General features: G+C 38.8%; 1 protein-coding gene across 1 annotated transcript in view; it reads left to right on the top strand.

The window, feature by feature from the left end:
• Positions 1–16,398, top strand: part of HSD17B12 (hydroxysteroid 17-beta dehydrogenase 12) — an 81,286-nt gene that overhangs the window by 26,188 nt on the left and 38,700 nt on the right. Inside the window, 2 exon segments of the mRNA XM_021533222.2 lie at positions 4,946–4,992; positions 9,021–9,096. Coding sequence (XP_021388897.2) covers positions 4,946–4,992; positions 9,021–9,096 — 123 coding nt within the window.

Below are 16,398 nucleotides of genomic sequence, written 5' to 3'. Positions count from 1 at the left end.
TAGTGATTTGTGTTTGTCAATAACTACTGTAGTAGTAGAGGCTGTGGTGGATGCCTGTGTAGGTGTATCTTAAGTTAAAGAGATCACCAGTGTAAGAGGTCAAAGATGTGTAGTTGAACTCCGAGTGGGAGTTGAAAAGTCTGTGGCGAGAGGTGTGAGTTGCTTTTTTCTTTCTTCTCTCCCCACAACCACATAGGAAGCAAAATTCTGGCACAGCCATTAGGGCAAAGATGCTATATACTGTCCTGAGGTGTAGATTTTGGAGGTTTAGGGAAAAGATTACATGACATATTAAGGATAATACTGTAATAAAAAAAATTAACTGCTGATTTGTGATCTTGTGCTGATGACTTGTATATATATAATGGTAGTTGAAATATCTATAGCCTACATATTGTGTAACCTCCTCCAGCAGTGTGGGCAGAGAATGCCCCATACTGCCCTCATTGTTTGGAGACCTTGATACTACACTAGCAGTTCCTTTCTGCACCCTATCACTGCATCCAAAGCATGGGTAGGTTCACAGTAATTTTTACTAAGGTGGTGTACCCTAGTGGCTAGCATGAATAGTGAGTTTAGTTTTATCAGCTTTCCAGTTTCTTGTCTACCACTCCAAACAGTGTAGGGTTTGGAATAGAAGACTATTGATGCAAAACTGAAATGAAAGCCAGAACTAGAGTATGATACCATACCTACCTCTACCACCGATTATAACAATTATTATGCCAGTCTTACCCAAAATGTCATTTCCTAGAAGAGCAAGAGATGTTCCTTTCAGTGTGTTGGACTCACTAGGACCAGGCTTTGTTAATTCTGACTTAGAACAGGAATCTTTAGACAGGCTTTTTTTAAGCATTAAAATTATGATGTATATGTCAGTTCCCTAGTTATGCATATACTAGTTTCAGAAAAGGTTCTTGAGATGGGAATCTGTTCCAGGTGAGGACTAATTGTTTTGTGAAATACTGTGTATCCAAAGCTGCTGATGACTGGCCAGTGGGGACTTCCTAGGGTAGAACATCTCCAGCCCAATCCTGTGCATGTATTCATTTATGAAAAGTGAGCTGTTCTCAGACTATGTCATGTTACTGGATACCGTCCCTTATTTTTTGTCCCCTGACTTTTAGGGCTGCAGGGGAAAAGGCAGAGATAGCTGTTGACTTTGTCTAAAAGTATCCAGTGCTGCAATACAAGCTTTCATTCAGGCAAACATTTACTTGGTGGGCTCACACGCAGGTTGCCTGGGCACTCTTCTTACTTCTCTCCTGGAGACAGCAGATGGCTGAAGTAGGAAGCTACTACAGTTAGTCTGACTACTGAGTAAATGTGTATAATCACACTTAGGTGCTGGTGCAACTTTCTTATATAGACAATAACTTATTTCTATCCTACTTTCTTTGCCTTCTTTAAGCTCTGCCAACTGCAGTCAGTTTGTAACTTTTGTTGGAAGGCAATCTGTAGAAGAAACAGAATTCAAAAGCTTAATCCACACTTGGAGTCAAACTAGCTTAAGCACTTCAAGTTGATAGTAGAAACTTAGTTAAACTGACATAGCTTTGGAATGGTTGAAACAGTAACATTTTTCTCCAGTATAGAAGCTTGAGATGAATGTAATCAATATAAAAATTTAAGTGACTTTCTAATGTACAAGCTTTAGGTAATCAAAAATGTGGAGGAAGATAAGGTGGCTGAATCTTGACTTGTGTGATGTTGGTCCTATCAGTTGCTGTTAACCACTTCTCCCTGCTTTTACAATGTAGGGTCTGAGTTTTGCTTTCTGCTCTGGCAGATTCCTGTCAGGACAGCCTTTCTGACCCTCCAGACTGCTCACTGGGATGCAGGAGATGAGCAGTAACCAGAGCTGGCTGAACTGGGTGCTACTGGGCAGCAGCAGGCCAGGTCTGTGTTAGTGCATGTTTCCCATCACAGTCCGTGGGTGCTGACCTCAAGGGCCCCTCCGTCAGTGCAGCTGTAGATGGGAAATCCATTTGCTTTGAATGGGAGGGAACTGAGCCAGGTGGCTCCTCTCAAAGAGCCTTAGGAAGAGAAGTGTCCTGAAAAAAAGGGGGTTTAGGTTAGATGTTGGAAAGCAGTCCTTGTACTGTTTTTTCTTCAAGATGGTGTGGGAGCATGGAGCAGAAGACAATTATCCTTCTCCACATGGAACCACTAATTAAATGATGGTCTCTGTGTCATCTTGTGAGGAGTTCCCTTACTGCTAAGAATAACTAGCTGCATACTTTATCCTGAGGCCTTTTCCTGCAGCAGAAGCAAAACAGGGATGTGTATTAACCAGCAGTCTGTTTCTGTAGGTGATGGCTTAAGCACTGCTTTTTTCCTGATGGAATTTTGTAATTTTTATGTACATCAGATTTATCTAAGTTTTTCACATTCTGTTCTGGAGGGTACTTTAACCTCTGGACTACAGGTTATTTTAATTTGAACTAGGACTTATAAAGGGGGAAAAACATCCTTTTTCTCACACTTCAGTTAGAAATCCCTGATCTTCAGCTTATGTCTCATGCTCCACCTGATTCCATTACCATTTACCTAAGCAATGGATTCAATAAATGAGTAAATATCCTTGACTGAAACTACTTGTACTTTACTAAGCCTTTAAAGGGCTACAGGTGCTTTATGGGAGTCCCTGCCTCATGGAGCATGCATTTTTGGCTGCAGCTGCTAGAAGTGAATAACTTGCAGTGTCAGAAAACAGTATTTTCAAATGCTGAGCTTGTTATCTGGGAATAAAACCATTAAGTCTGTAAATTCTGAGTTGGAAGGAGAAGAAACAATCTAAGTGTTACAGGGAATGGCTCTTCTTTAGGTGCCTCACTAACTATGGTGAAAGAAACAACCCCTTTCACCAAGTGACTGAAGTTGAATGTTTTCCACATTGGGTCAGCTTAGAACTTGTCTGGCTACTGTTGTGATCCTTATGGAGAGGGGTCCTGGTACTGTTTTCACTGTACTCCTGTTTGCTTCATTCTGTTGCTGAAGCAGTAATGGCTTGTGTGATAATACATCATGTGAATCCCAGGTCAGCAAGGCTGAAACTGAAGCTTGTTGGTCCTTGAACTATAGGGATCAGAACTGTGGTGTGTCTGGCTGAATCAGTAACAATATTGGTAAAAGTTTGGTTGAAGGAAATAGGCTCCTGGGAAAGCATTCTTGATTTCTTCCCTAAAGTCTGATTTTTATTGGTCATTTGGACCCTTGTTTCACCTTTCATTAAATGACTTTGTTTCTGTACCATAACTGTCACTCACACTTCCCTAATGGTGGCTGGATAGGAAGTGGCAAAGCAATGTGACACAGACACTTGGTTTTCTCAATAAAATTCCCTGGCACTGACAGTGCAGCAGCCAGAGCTCTGTTTAGTAGCTGGGGCATCCCATGTGTGCAGTGTGCATATCCTTATCATGCTGCAGTTATGTCATCTTGGAAATTAAACCCTGAGACTAGGGAGGGGATGAACATATATGCATGTACCTTCATCTGTGGTCGCCTGTGAATTTCACTTAAATAAGGGCTATGACTGGATCTTTCTTTCTAGCCTGTTACTGAATGGTTGCTCGACCATTCAAACTCAAATAGGACCTTTGCTGGCAGTTTCATCTTTTGTTATTATATCCACTTATTTATAGGTAGCAGGCACAGAGACTGAAAGGGTTATAGCATTACCTAGCTGTTATTACTCAAACAGAAATATTCTGGCTGCAGTTTGCATGCCAACTGTTAGAGGGGATCTGCAAGCAGTGACTAATCAAATCATCTGCAAACACATCTCCTTCCGGTGCTCCGGAAAAAAGGGAAAGCTATTGCTGAATCCCAATGCCAGACAACACTGTCTGCTATGACTTTCACTCAGGTAGAGGTTGACCTGAGAGTTAAACTAACACTCCCAGTTCACTGTTCTGAAACATTAAACAAGTCCAGTTATATGGCCATGGCTACATTCAGCAATAAGCAGTGGAAGCACAAACCAAACTCTTCTGATCTGATAAAAGGACAAACAGAAAAAATCCAGTAGGTTCTGTGGAGAGTGAGAGCAGAGACAGGTAAATGAGAGGTTCGACAGGAGAGCTAAAAATATAAGGATGCTGAGGTATAGGCATTGGGTTTGGTGAGAAGAAAAATCTGAGAGAGAAAAAAAAAATGATGCTGAATGTACTTGCATAAAAAGCAGTTGGAAAAGCAGTTTTCTGTATGGAGGAATTGCTATTTACTGGGATGATCAGCTACTAGTGTGGCGAGAGCCCTGGAATAATCTGTCAAACTAATGGCATGTTGAGTCACTCACAGCTTCTCAGCTTGTGGAAAAGAATCCTAGAAAGGCTTGAAGCTTGACACAGATCCAGTCACCCACAGGTGAGAAAGTTTAAGCTGTAGAAGCCCAGCTTGCAACTGATGCCTGGATCAGTCGCCCATACTAGTTGCTGGTGAGCACAGTGGTCGTGAGAATCTGAAATCTGCTGGAGGAACACTAACAGAGAGCTGTTGTCTGTGTCCTAAAATCTGTTTTCTTGGATGCTTACAGGATTTGAGATACCTTTTATTTTACTGTATACTTAAAACTAAGTTGACAGCTAGTTTAATAGTCATAAATAAGCTTTTTTTTTTAAGTTAAATGGCTTGGAAATCTTAGTCCACAAAGTTTCTGAAGAAGAGTATTAGGACAGAGACCTGGCTTTAAAAGGGGTGCTGAACCTGATTCTTGAAACATGTTAGGCTCCTAATTTCAAGTCTTTCTCTCCTTTCTTACCTATGGAAAGGTATTAGTGTGAGTTCTTAAAGTAATTTCATAGAAGTTGTACACCTGTTCCTGCGACTTTGATATATTTCTGTCTGGAATGAGTACTTTAATAGTATGCAAATAAACACAACCATTGCAGTTATTTCTGTGAAGCAACTAATGTAGATTTATCTCTTTTTACTGTTGCAGTGGTCACAGGAGCTACTGATGGGATTGGAAAAGCCTATGCAGAAGAGGTAAGAATTCTTACCACTTGGAAGTCTGCCTTCATTCTTGGCAATATGTCAAGCTGTCTCAACTCTCTGTCAAGATGCATTTGATATTTCCTCCCTTATCTTAACATAGGTATCTGTGGAGAAAGAGGTCTCCTACCTTGCTTTCTTCTAGTAAACAGCCAAAAGTTGTATCTCTTTTTGTTAGTTTCTTTTATTTGTGAACTATATTTTCAGCTCTTACCTTGTCCTTCAGTTTTTATTTTTAACTTCCTTAGTTTTTAAAAGAATTTTAACTTTCTCAGTCCTTGGTAATTCCTTTTGGTACTTCCAGGCACTGACTAAATGGCATTTACAGCTGCCAGCAGTATGTTCCAATTATTTTTTCTAGTTCATGAAGTCTCTGAAGCTGGGTTTTACCTTTATCTCTTTTACTGTACTTTTGCTCTTGATGGATATGTGGGCTCCAAATATATTTCATATACTGGAATGTATTGCTTAAGACAGAAAGTGCCTGTTAGTATAGGTAATTTAGCCTATAAACCCAGAGAACATAATGACAAATAGTGCTGGCTACAACAATTTATGGCAAAAATAACTTTAAACTCAGCATTACTATCAGAGTGAGCCTGTCTGTGCTCATTTTTGTGTTCTCTGAAACACCAGCATGATTTTGCGTGAGATCACCTGTAAGAGATTCCCTTTTCCTTGATTTTTTTTTGGGGTTTGTTTGTTTGTGTTTTTGTTGGTTTTTTATTTTGTTTTGTGGGTTTTTTGTTTGTTTGTTTTTGTTTTTGCAAAGCCCACTGGGAAAATAGCATTCCACTTCTTGGGCGGTCCTTATCCTTTGGATTTCCTGTCATCCTGATGTGCCTTGCCCTGCTACCTGCACCCCTAGCCCCCAAATTAATTTCTACTTTGCAGTGGTTGCTGTAAGCACAGAGCAAATGTACAGGTACTCATTCTTGGGCTATGGAATAAAACATACTGTTCATGAGTTGTATTTATTATTGTTACTTAAGCATTTATTTAGAATAAAACATAAATCCATCCTTTGACAGTTTAGGTGGATGAAGAATACTTGATAAAGTCAAGTGTGGATTTAGGGTAAAATGTGGAATACCTGAAAACATCTTAATCTTTAACGCTAGAGATATCTACAGAAGTCTGCCAGAAAAGGCTTGATTTTCTACTCAAAATTCCCTTCTGGCTACTGTAAATTCCACTGGCATATGGCTGCTTGGGCCTTGATGGCTGTGATTATAGTCATGCAGACAACTTCCTTTTCCTTGGAGGAATTTGTGTGAATTGCAACTGTATGTTGAGAAGTGCCTTTTTGCAAGTTTGATATGGCCTCACTGGAAAGTGAGGGAAGAGCTTTATGAGTGTGTGAAATCTTGGGTTATACTCCACTCTGTAGATTATTTTCCTTTTCCAAGCAAATAACTGTTTTTACATTTTCACTCTTGCAGTATTAAGACCTTTAATCTTAGCCCAGCACTGATATCCTTATCATTGCTAGATCAGCCTTTTGTGAAAGGTTTCATATTTTGAGGATATGGTCAGGAGTCAGTATTCATTGCCCCTCTATCATTATCTTTCATTTGTTTTTGAAAATCATCAGTATAAATTCAGCCTTAGCCATATTTGTGTGCTGGTGATAAACTAGAGGTTGCGTTGCATACTCTGCGGTACTTTACTATGCACATCTGTTTAGTTTATGATTTTTAGAATCTCTTGCTGTGTCTACTCTAACAAGAGCTTTAACCTTGCTTTGGTTGGCTGTTGATGGCATTGTTTTCCATCCTGGAGAGAAAGGGTTTATACAGCAGCTGTGTTTTGCTACCAAAGTGGAAAATGTGGTTGTCACTAACACGGCATTTAAGGAAATCAAACACCTCCATTCATCAGCTCCATTAGAATGGTGACCCTTGCTTGCATCAGTCCTTAGGCTGATAAGTTAGATTCCTAACTTATGCTGCTCTGGGTGTGTTTTTATGCTAAGTTTTAAGGTCTTGTCATTCAGCTGTTTCAGGACCCTAAGGATATTGGGACAAGTATAATAACAGGTTATCTACAAAGCACATGGGTCTTGCTGGATTCCTATATAAAAATGTATATAAAAACTGGGATCTTGGGGATCATTATCTCCCTTTGGATCATTGTGGTTCCTTTCAGCCAATTATGTTTCTACCAGTGAGGGCAGAGTGCTCATCAAGCACCTTAATTGAACTTGTTCTCAATACTGTATCTTCAAGTTTGATTACTTCTCTTAGTGGTATTTGTTCCTAGTTACTGGGTCTTTTGTTGGCTGTTTTATGTGCTCTTCACTTAGAACTCCACTTGCAAAAGAGTTTCCAATTTCAGATGTACTTAGAGTGCATCCCTTTGGTGTGAATTTAGCAGAGGTTTCTCTCAAGCTCACCCTTGTGGTGGAAACTTTCGAAATGTGATGAAGTTCCACTGACTGAATGTATTGGCATCACTTTACTTCCTTGGCTTTTGAGTACAGATGAATACTTTCCCATTAAGCCCAGGTACCTACTGAAGCAGTCTGAGAGCCCAAGGGTCATGGCTGCTGAAAGTGAGCAAACTCTCCTGTCAGCAGTCTGGAGCTTTGCATCCATGAGGAAGATCTCTGGAGCTTTTTGCCTCATGGGACAACATTATTAGTTTGGATTCTGAGTAGATTGCTGTCAAACTGTCCTAGCAGGTTAGGTAATCAAGGTCTTCAGTGCCTTGATCAGGTGGAATAAGAGTGCTATTCCCTTCTTCCTGGTGCCTTCCAAGACTACTGTGGGCTTCATGTAAAGTGTGTTCCAGTGAGCCAGGTGCTTATCTGCAGTTGGCTGGATGATGTGATCATCCCTTTTAGACACTAATTCTTGTAACACCACATCATTTCCTTGAGCAGAAGGCTTAAGTTGCCTGTAAGCCTGAACCTGGCAGCTGTTTCCTAGTGATTCCTATGGTGTCTTTGGTTTCACCACACCTCACACTATGCTCATGAGATCTAGTGTGAGATTTCTACTGCTTAGAGATCACACATGGAAGTAAAGTACAGAGTTAACTGATGAGCTCTGCCATACCTCTGTCCAACAGAATCACTACTGCTTTGCATGCTCCTGCTAGGAAAGTAGATAGCTTTAAGGCGCTTCAGGTTGTTGCTGTACTGTGCTGTAGTGTTTTGAGGTTTGAGGTCTGTGTGTTTTGTTGGTTGGGATTTTTTTTTTTTTGTTGTGGTTTTTAAAAATTCCATTGAAGTCCCATTCTCATCAGCTTCTGAAAGCAGTGAAGGAGTTTTACTGGAGCAGTGACAACATGTATGTTTTTTTTTGTGTAGGTCTTAAGTGTCTGAAAGGCAGAGTCACTTTAAACTGTGGGTAGATACATTGTTGCAACTTACAGTAGTCACAAACATAATTATCATTTCAGAGTAATTCACTTATGTAACTGTCTTCCTGCAGACACTTTTCAATTGAGATGTTAGATCTCATTTTAAACTTGCAATGGTAGGTCTGATTCAATGATCAGGGTATGCTCTGGCCCCCTCTCAATTTTCACAGATAGCTTCCCTAAAAGAATTTCAGAAGCAGATTAACCTTAATACCTGTGAGTAGTTCAAAGTAAGAGTGTAGCCTTACTAAAGGGAGGAAGTATTGAGTTGCAACACAGGCGTTCAAGTGACCATGGATATCTTAACTTGGCATGTTAAACTTCATTATGGCTAATAATATTTTTGCTCTGACATGCAGAGGTAGTGTAAAAGTTCTGTAAAATACCCACTGTTTGTTTTCTATGTTATAAATGTGCCTATCTATATTAGATGACTGAGAAGATGGTGTGGTGTGAAGGGAATTAAGTAAGAAATAATATGGAAGTATTTATCCTGGTTTTCCCTTTCGTGACTCTATTTAAAATTGTATTTTTTTCAGACTTGCTGGTCATATATTGTTGTGATGTTTGATGAATTTTGCAATTCCTTTGATAGGATACTTACTTGGAAGTGATTTATAACTAATTCTAATGTCTCCTGTTTTGTTTTCTTGCAGTTAGCAAGACGTGGAATGAAGGTGGTTCTAATCAGTAGGTCAAAAGAAAAACTGGACCAGGTTTCTACTGAAATAAGTGAGTTAAAACTTCTTCCCTAAACTTCATTGGCATGCTTATAAATAAATGCAATTGCACATGAGTTTCATACATGCTAATATATGCAGCTCTGATTTTGAAAAGAGTTTGCTCTTGTGCACTGTGCAAATGTTACAGATATAAGTGGTAAAGGCCTTGCAGTTCAATTTTACAGCTGTTCATATTTAACTTCTGAGAACAATAGGGCTTAATTCTGGAGTAAGTACTCCTAAAACTGTTAGTCTTCCATAAAAACAGCTTACCAGGCCAGACTGAAATACCACCTATTCACATAGTAGTAGTTGTCTAAAATCATAATAAGGCAAGAAACATTCAGTCATTTCTCCATCTGAATATTCCCTCAGTGTGAAGCAAGTTTGATTTCATGGGCTCCAGTGATAAGGGTGATTTCTTTGCAGCTAGAAGTTGCTGAAAGCATTTTCCTTATTTGTTGTCTTACCAAGTATACAGATTTATTGTGGGTAGCTTGCCCCGTCTCCCTCTTTTTTGTTTTGTTTGACTAAACTACTCAAAGATTAGATCAGAGACCTGTAAGCTCTTTTGAGGTGATGGGTGTTCATAGTCATAAGAATATATGGAATGAGTTAATGTGTTTAAAAACTTGTATTAGGGATTGTTTCATCAGTAAGTGTGTAGTAAATGGCTGTAATGGAAAAATAAGGGGCCAACTTTAGTGCTTCAATCACAAATGGGTATTTCTACAGGATCAGTTAGGAAAAAGCTTCCTCAAGTCTCATGTTGACAAATGATTTTCCAATCAGAGCAAAGTATAATCTAACCCACAAGAATTCCTCTTCTAATCTATATCTCTTTTATTAAGGCATATTTCACAAAAGATTATTAGTTTGTGCAGAGTATGTCAAGATAAAGTGAGAAATGTAACCATGTGAAAAGGTTTTGATAAGCAGGAGTAGAAGCTGCATACTGTAGAGCAGATTTCTCAGCATAATGATGTTGGGCAAAGAAACCTTTAATATGATGCTTCTGTACTATCCTCCCTTGTCTTGCTTAGGCTTTCTAAAATGGTTTGTGTACATAATGCAAATAATGGTAAGAACTATTCTCTTTCCAAGGTCATAAATTTATAATTTTGGCTTAAGTTTACTAAAATTATCTGTGAATTTGTTAGTGGCACTGTTTTACTGTAAAGCATAATCCCCTAAGTCAAGAGTCAACACACTGTCCTGTACTAAGTTGTAAGGGACTGCTGAGTGAAAGTAAGGATGACTGAAAAACTCCAGGAATTCAACTTACTAAACTGTAGCTGTTGTACTAAGTCTATAAAAGTCAGGGCACATGGTTCTATTGATATCAAACTGTTTTCTAGACCAAAAATTATTCTGTGTATATGTTTAAGTTGTAAAGAGCATTCCTTCTCAGAGCAAAGCTGTCATCAAGTTCTGTCTTCCACTGATTGGGAAATAATTGACATTGTTCATTAGTACCCTTCATTTAAGGCTGCCACTGCAGTGTGTGAACCAACCTGAGACACTGTGATCAATCCAGTGACAGTGTAAATGCAGCAGAGTAGATGTCACTGCTCAGACAACTTGTCTTAACTGCTGATGCTTGCTGCCAGTACATAAAGAAGCTACACCAATGTGGTGTTTTTTGGTGGTTCACTGCAGTAGCTGGATGTTAGTTTGCTGCATTTGTGTGGGCATGTGCAGTCACGTTTCTAGCAACGTTACATAAAGTTGTTTTGCTAAGTCAAACTATAACTGAAAGAAGTTTCTACAAATAATCTTGTTCTGGAATCAAACACCTATGCATGAAGTGACAAGCTTCTTGAAAGTGGTCCTAACCATTTCTGTAACAGTCTAGTTATCTCTTTCTCCCTGGGAATTAAGCATGATGCTGACAAGACAGATAAATCTGCTTTGAGCTTCAGCACTTACGTGATAGCTGCTGGGGGAGGTTTTCAGATTAAAAAAATAGGTTCGTTTCCCTACGTGAAGCAGCCTGTAATACATAATTATTGCTAGGCCTCACCCAAACATTTTCCTGCTTCCTTTCCTAAACCATTCTGAAATGAGATGACTCATGCTGGATTTTCAGAACACTTCTTTTGACAACACTGAGCTACTGAAAAGTATACGTTGTTCATCGTGGCATATACTGAAGGATTAGGATAGTCTGCATGATCAAGCAAGCCTGTGTTGCACTTTCAGATCCTGCTAGGTTTTAGCTGGACAGAATTGTCTTGTATTCAGTCTTATGTGGTATCTGCAGTCTGCTCAGATGTTGTCATATATAAGGTGGGTGACTTTTTTAATGCTAAGTCTGTAATTACTTAAATGGTTCCCTTGCAGGCTTCTAAGGTAACTTTTACTTCTTTATGGTGGTCCATTGTTCTTCAAAGTGGCACGAGATTGCTCCTCTTGAGTAATGACTGTTAATCACTTAAAGGAAGAATAGCTGTTTAACTAATTCCAGTTCTTTGAGTTGTGTGATTCGGTGCATTTTTCAGTTTCCTCCTCTTTTTCATTAATCAGTCTCATGCTTATCCTATTGAATGGATAGATGCACTCTGCCACAAATAATGACATGGGTTTCAAGGCTCAGGTGTGTTCATTCTATTTCAGAAGACTCGTCTGCTCATAGGGGAGACTTCTACTAGGAGTGACATCTATTTACAAAATACAAGTTGTATAACCACCATCATAAGGGAAATACTCATATGTCTTTCTGCATGTTAAATGCCAGCTGACCTGGAGCTGATTTTTTTTATGTGCATATGCACATTAAAGTGGCTGAACTGATGTTACAGGAACACCAGATGTTCTGTATGTGCAGCTCAGTTTGAGCAGCAAAAATTAGTGGGTTAATTATAAGTTGTTGAAGATTTTATAAGACTTTTCAATGTGTTTTCAAGCATGTTTTAAAGCTTTTTTTTTCAGAGTACTTAAGTGTTGTAGGATTTGCCATAAAAGAGACATTCTACGGTTTGTTCCGTAAGAAATAGAGTATCGGCCACTGACTGAAGAAAAAATTTAGAATTTCCTCTTCAGTCATCAGGGACAACCTTTATGAGGAATTATATAAGTTTTATGGAAGTATATTTGATCTTTTAATCAAGTTGTCATGCACAAGCACAGACTATTAAGGTCACTGTAAAAAATGCTTGTCTAGTTTAGTTCATGCTGTTTCACTGTTCCACCACTTTTTTGAAGTGTCTTTTGCATTGCATTGTTAAACACTTTCAAACATTCAGGGAGGATCAGGAAGAAAATTTCTCTGTGAATGGAGACAGTTGTTTGAGTGCCACATAATGAGTCTGTTCCTTGATTTTCTGTATCTAATAATGAAGATAGTCCAAGACATCTCAGGTGCTCTGTGCCAGCAGTTGGTTCTTGAACCATGGATTTGCAGGCAGAAGAGCTTCAGTGACTGCACTGGATAAGTTTGTTCTGAGCAGAATTGAGAACTACTTTGTTGTATAAACTCATTACCTAGGGCTGCAATATGAAGAATGTAGTGCAGACCAGATAAGCAAGGAAAAAACTTCAGTTTGTCTATAGGGAAATTGTCAAGAGAATTTGGTATTGGTGTCCATTGTTAGCTGGTACCTTCACAGGACACTTCATGAAGTTGAGCATGAGCTGCAAGAGCCAGGAAAAAACTCTTACTGCTTGTTGGTGTTTCTATTTACAAGTGTAAGTAGCTACTTACTTGTAGGTGAGTGCATATAAAAGCAACTGGCAGATTTTGAGTTTCTCATCAGTTACTATGTAATGGAAGGAAATTCCTATTTACTGCTTTAAAGTGGGTGGTTTAGGGTTACATACAACCAGGTGATAAAATTAAATTGTTTGAATTGGGAGAAATAAATTGTTTTTCCAACGTATTCTCAAAAATTAACATTTAATTGGAATACACTGTAAATCTTTCATACTGTTTGGGAACTAATGTCCAAAACTTGGATTCTGCTACATGTCTATAAGAAAATTCATTTTTTTCTATAAGGAAATAAAGATTTTTTTGCAATTAAAATCTGTGTAGCTATTTCTTTCCAATACATTTCCTCAGCCCAGTGTGTAGTCTATCTAAGTTGCTTGTTCATGGTAGTTTCATCTTGAACTACTCTCTAACCCTAAGATTTTGGATATTGTAAAGTGATAGCTGTCATGCTTATACGCAGGATCTGCTGTGTTCTTACTACTCTGGCATGGTTTTTGAGTACAAAAATGGGATGTGGTGCCAAAGCCAGAAATGTTTCTTCCCCATTTCCTAGGCAGGTGGGTTTTACAGTTTTCTTCTGCTTTCTTGGTAACCAGTTTGTAGGCAGCATCCTGAAGAGACCTGATGCTGACCCCTGTGCTTGAGCCCTGTCCCTTACCATGACCCACAGCAGCAAATGGGCCATGGCCCCATGACAAATGTGACCCCTGCAGATGCTCACCTGCACCTCCCTTGGAGCACTCGGCTCCTTCATCTCTGCCCTGGCACTCAGATTTCCTCCTGCTGCACCCCTGTAAGTCCTCCTCACATTTTAGAGTTGGCAAGCAAGCAAGAATATTTGTGTTTAATAGAAGAGGTTGAAATGTAGACAAGTTCTGAGAGGAAGGGGACATCTTTTTACTTTTCTTGCACAGAAATGACAAGATCTGCTTGCCTGAGCTTAACTTGAAGACTAAGTGAATCCGGCAGGTATTCTGACCTTTTGTCATGTATTTTAAGGTAAATGAATGTGTTTGCAGCCTTCTATCACCTGACCCAGGTTCAGGTTGACATACTTGAAATCCCTGTATATTTCTTGAACTTGACAAAATAGCTTCAAGTATTTTAGACTTGTTTTGATGCACTGAAGTCACCTTTCGAATAAGGTTGTAGTGTGAGGATCTTTGATTCTGAATGAGCTCTTAGATTTAATCTCTGAAGAAAGTTTCCTTTGGATGAAGTGAAGGAAGTTCTCTTGGTTTGCCTTGTGTGAGCCATTTACTAAAGGAGGAGTTGGCAGGCAGTGTAGACAGCAGACAGAGGATTCAAACGGAATTAATTTTTATTAATTTGTTAATGAATTAAGTAGATGAACCCTAATGTAAAAGAGAGAGCAGTTGGAAAGGGAGCTCATTTTTAATTTTTTTTTTCTTCTTTAAGAAGAATTTTGCTTCTGTGTTTTTGGCTGGATTCCCCCTGCACCCCTGCCTCTCTTTTATTGTCTTCTCTTGAATTTTTTCAGTGACATTTTGTCTGGATTCATTTAAAGAAATTGAGCAGAATACTTGGAGAGAAACACTTTACAGGCGTTTTGCAAACTACAGGATGCAGTCCTAGAACTACTTCACCTCTTAGGAGAGTTTTGAAGTAGCAGTCTGGTAGGACAAGCCACAAGTAAAATGTTCTGCAGATGACTAGTGCTATCCTTCCAGATCATCTGTCAGCATATGGAGTAACAGGCCACATATCACAGGTGGTTTTAAGGATGGAAACCAGGAAATTTATTGGTCAGTGTTAGTGGATCAACAAAGCAGTAGGTGAGCTGGCAAGCTCTAGGAGATGGTCCTTTTTCACACCTGGCAGGACTGAGTGAGCCTCTTCCAGAAAGAGGGTGCTTGCTGTGAACCTCACTGCCAGTGTGTTCCTATGCAATACTTATTAATAGTTTGTAATCTGACAAAGTCCAGGAAAAGGACTGTATGAAGATTATTTAAATGTGAATTCGTTATTTTGTGTTTCCTAGTCTTAATGTAAACACAGCAGAAGTAGCCTCTTCCTCTCCTCACATATTCTATATTGTGTCTGTACAATCAGGACTAACTCTGGGACTGAATGGTTTCTTGAGTCTTAAAGTTTTGCTTATTAGCTAATTGGATCAATGGGCAGCTAACTTCCTTGGTACTTTTGAAACCCAGACTTGAACAACCAGGAATTGTTTGGGGAATGTTTACAGCCTCACTGCTGCCTCTGCCTGGAAGTAATTGTGTGTGGGATACACTGCATTTTCTGTAATACTCAGAAATGTAATGCCTGTCTCTGCTAACAACCCATCTAACATAAGCCTTTAGGGATGCCAAAACAAGAGCCTCTGGGCCTTTAAGCACCTTTTGTTAACATGTAAGCTGCAATCTATTGCTTACCACTTTCAGTGTAAAATAAGCTGAACATCACATGAAAAGATAAGTATTGGATTGTTTTCACATTGGATTGGGTGAAAGTCTGTTTTGAAAATCTAGTTTAAGCCAACTGGTGGAAGCTCTATTGCCAAGAGACTTAAAATTAGGCCTTTTAAGTGTCTCTGCAGGGAATAGTCTCTCTTTGGCACAAGAAAGGACTGTGTGGTGCAAACAGTGCTGTCTTCCTTCTGCAACTTTATTCTATGAATGTGTATTTTTGTCTAATGTCACATTTTTAGCAGGTTAAGTTCCATTACATCAAGTCCTTTTTATCTGTCAAAGCTGTAAAAATCCCTGATAGACTTCTTTACTGAGGAAATGCTGATAATTGCTTCTATGTTTTTTCAGGAATATGTTGTGGTGAGTTAAAAAATGCTAGTTAGTAGCTCTTCATAGAGAAGGGAAACTCAGTTGATTTGTTCTGCGCAACAAATTCTTAAAAAAAATAATCCTTGAATATGAGAAATAAACAATTTCCAAGTATGTGTAGCTACTGGCTAAAAATATGCCTGCTGTAACTCCTTAGGCATGTGCCACTTCCACTGGAGAACCCTGAAAACTTGGAGAACCCTGAAAACTTATGTTTTTAAGTGCCTTACTTTTGGATACAGCAAATGTATTACTGTGGGTGCTGAATTGGAGGTATAAAAGATAATGTTGAATTACCCTAGAAACTTGTTTCCCTTTTGAAATTTGCTTTAATTCAAGTAGAGTGACTGACTTAAATGTCTTGAAATTGACTTGAGAGTAAGGATGCTTTTTTGGTTTTTTTTGTTAATCTATTGTACAACACCTTTCAGTCTCTATAAGTGACACTAAATTCTTCTTAGAGTGTATTTTTTCTGGTCTTTCTGAAATTCATTCTGTTGAGCCTAAATCTGAAAAAAAGGTGGGTTTTTTTTAATAATTGCTGTTCTAATAAGTATATGGCCAAAGAATTTGGGGTCCATTTTGCAAAAAATGATGCAAAATTCATGTTTACGTATATCCACATATCAGGTGTATGCATTGTCATATGTGATAATGGCATTAAGGGAAAGGAAATGTTACAGGAAGTATAGGAAATAGTCCATATGCCCTTCCTAAAGTGATTAAGTAAATTAAAAATTGCTTAGTAACAACAAATACATCAATGAATATAAAAAAATATCTTGGTGTGGGGGTT

Source organism: Lonchura striata, chromosome 6 (genome assembly GCF_046129695.1).
Source record: "Lonchura striata isolate bLonStr1 chromosome 6, bLonStr1.mat, whole genome shotgun sequence".
NCBI lineage: Eukaryota > Metazoa > Chordata > Aves > Passeriformes > Estrildidae > Lonchura > Lonchura striata.
This window is presented reverse-complemented; position numbering and strand designations above follow the sequence as displayed.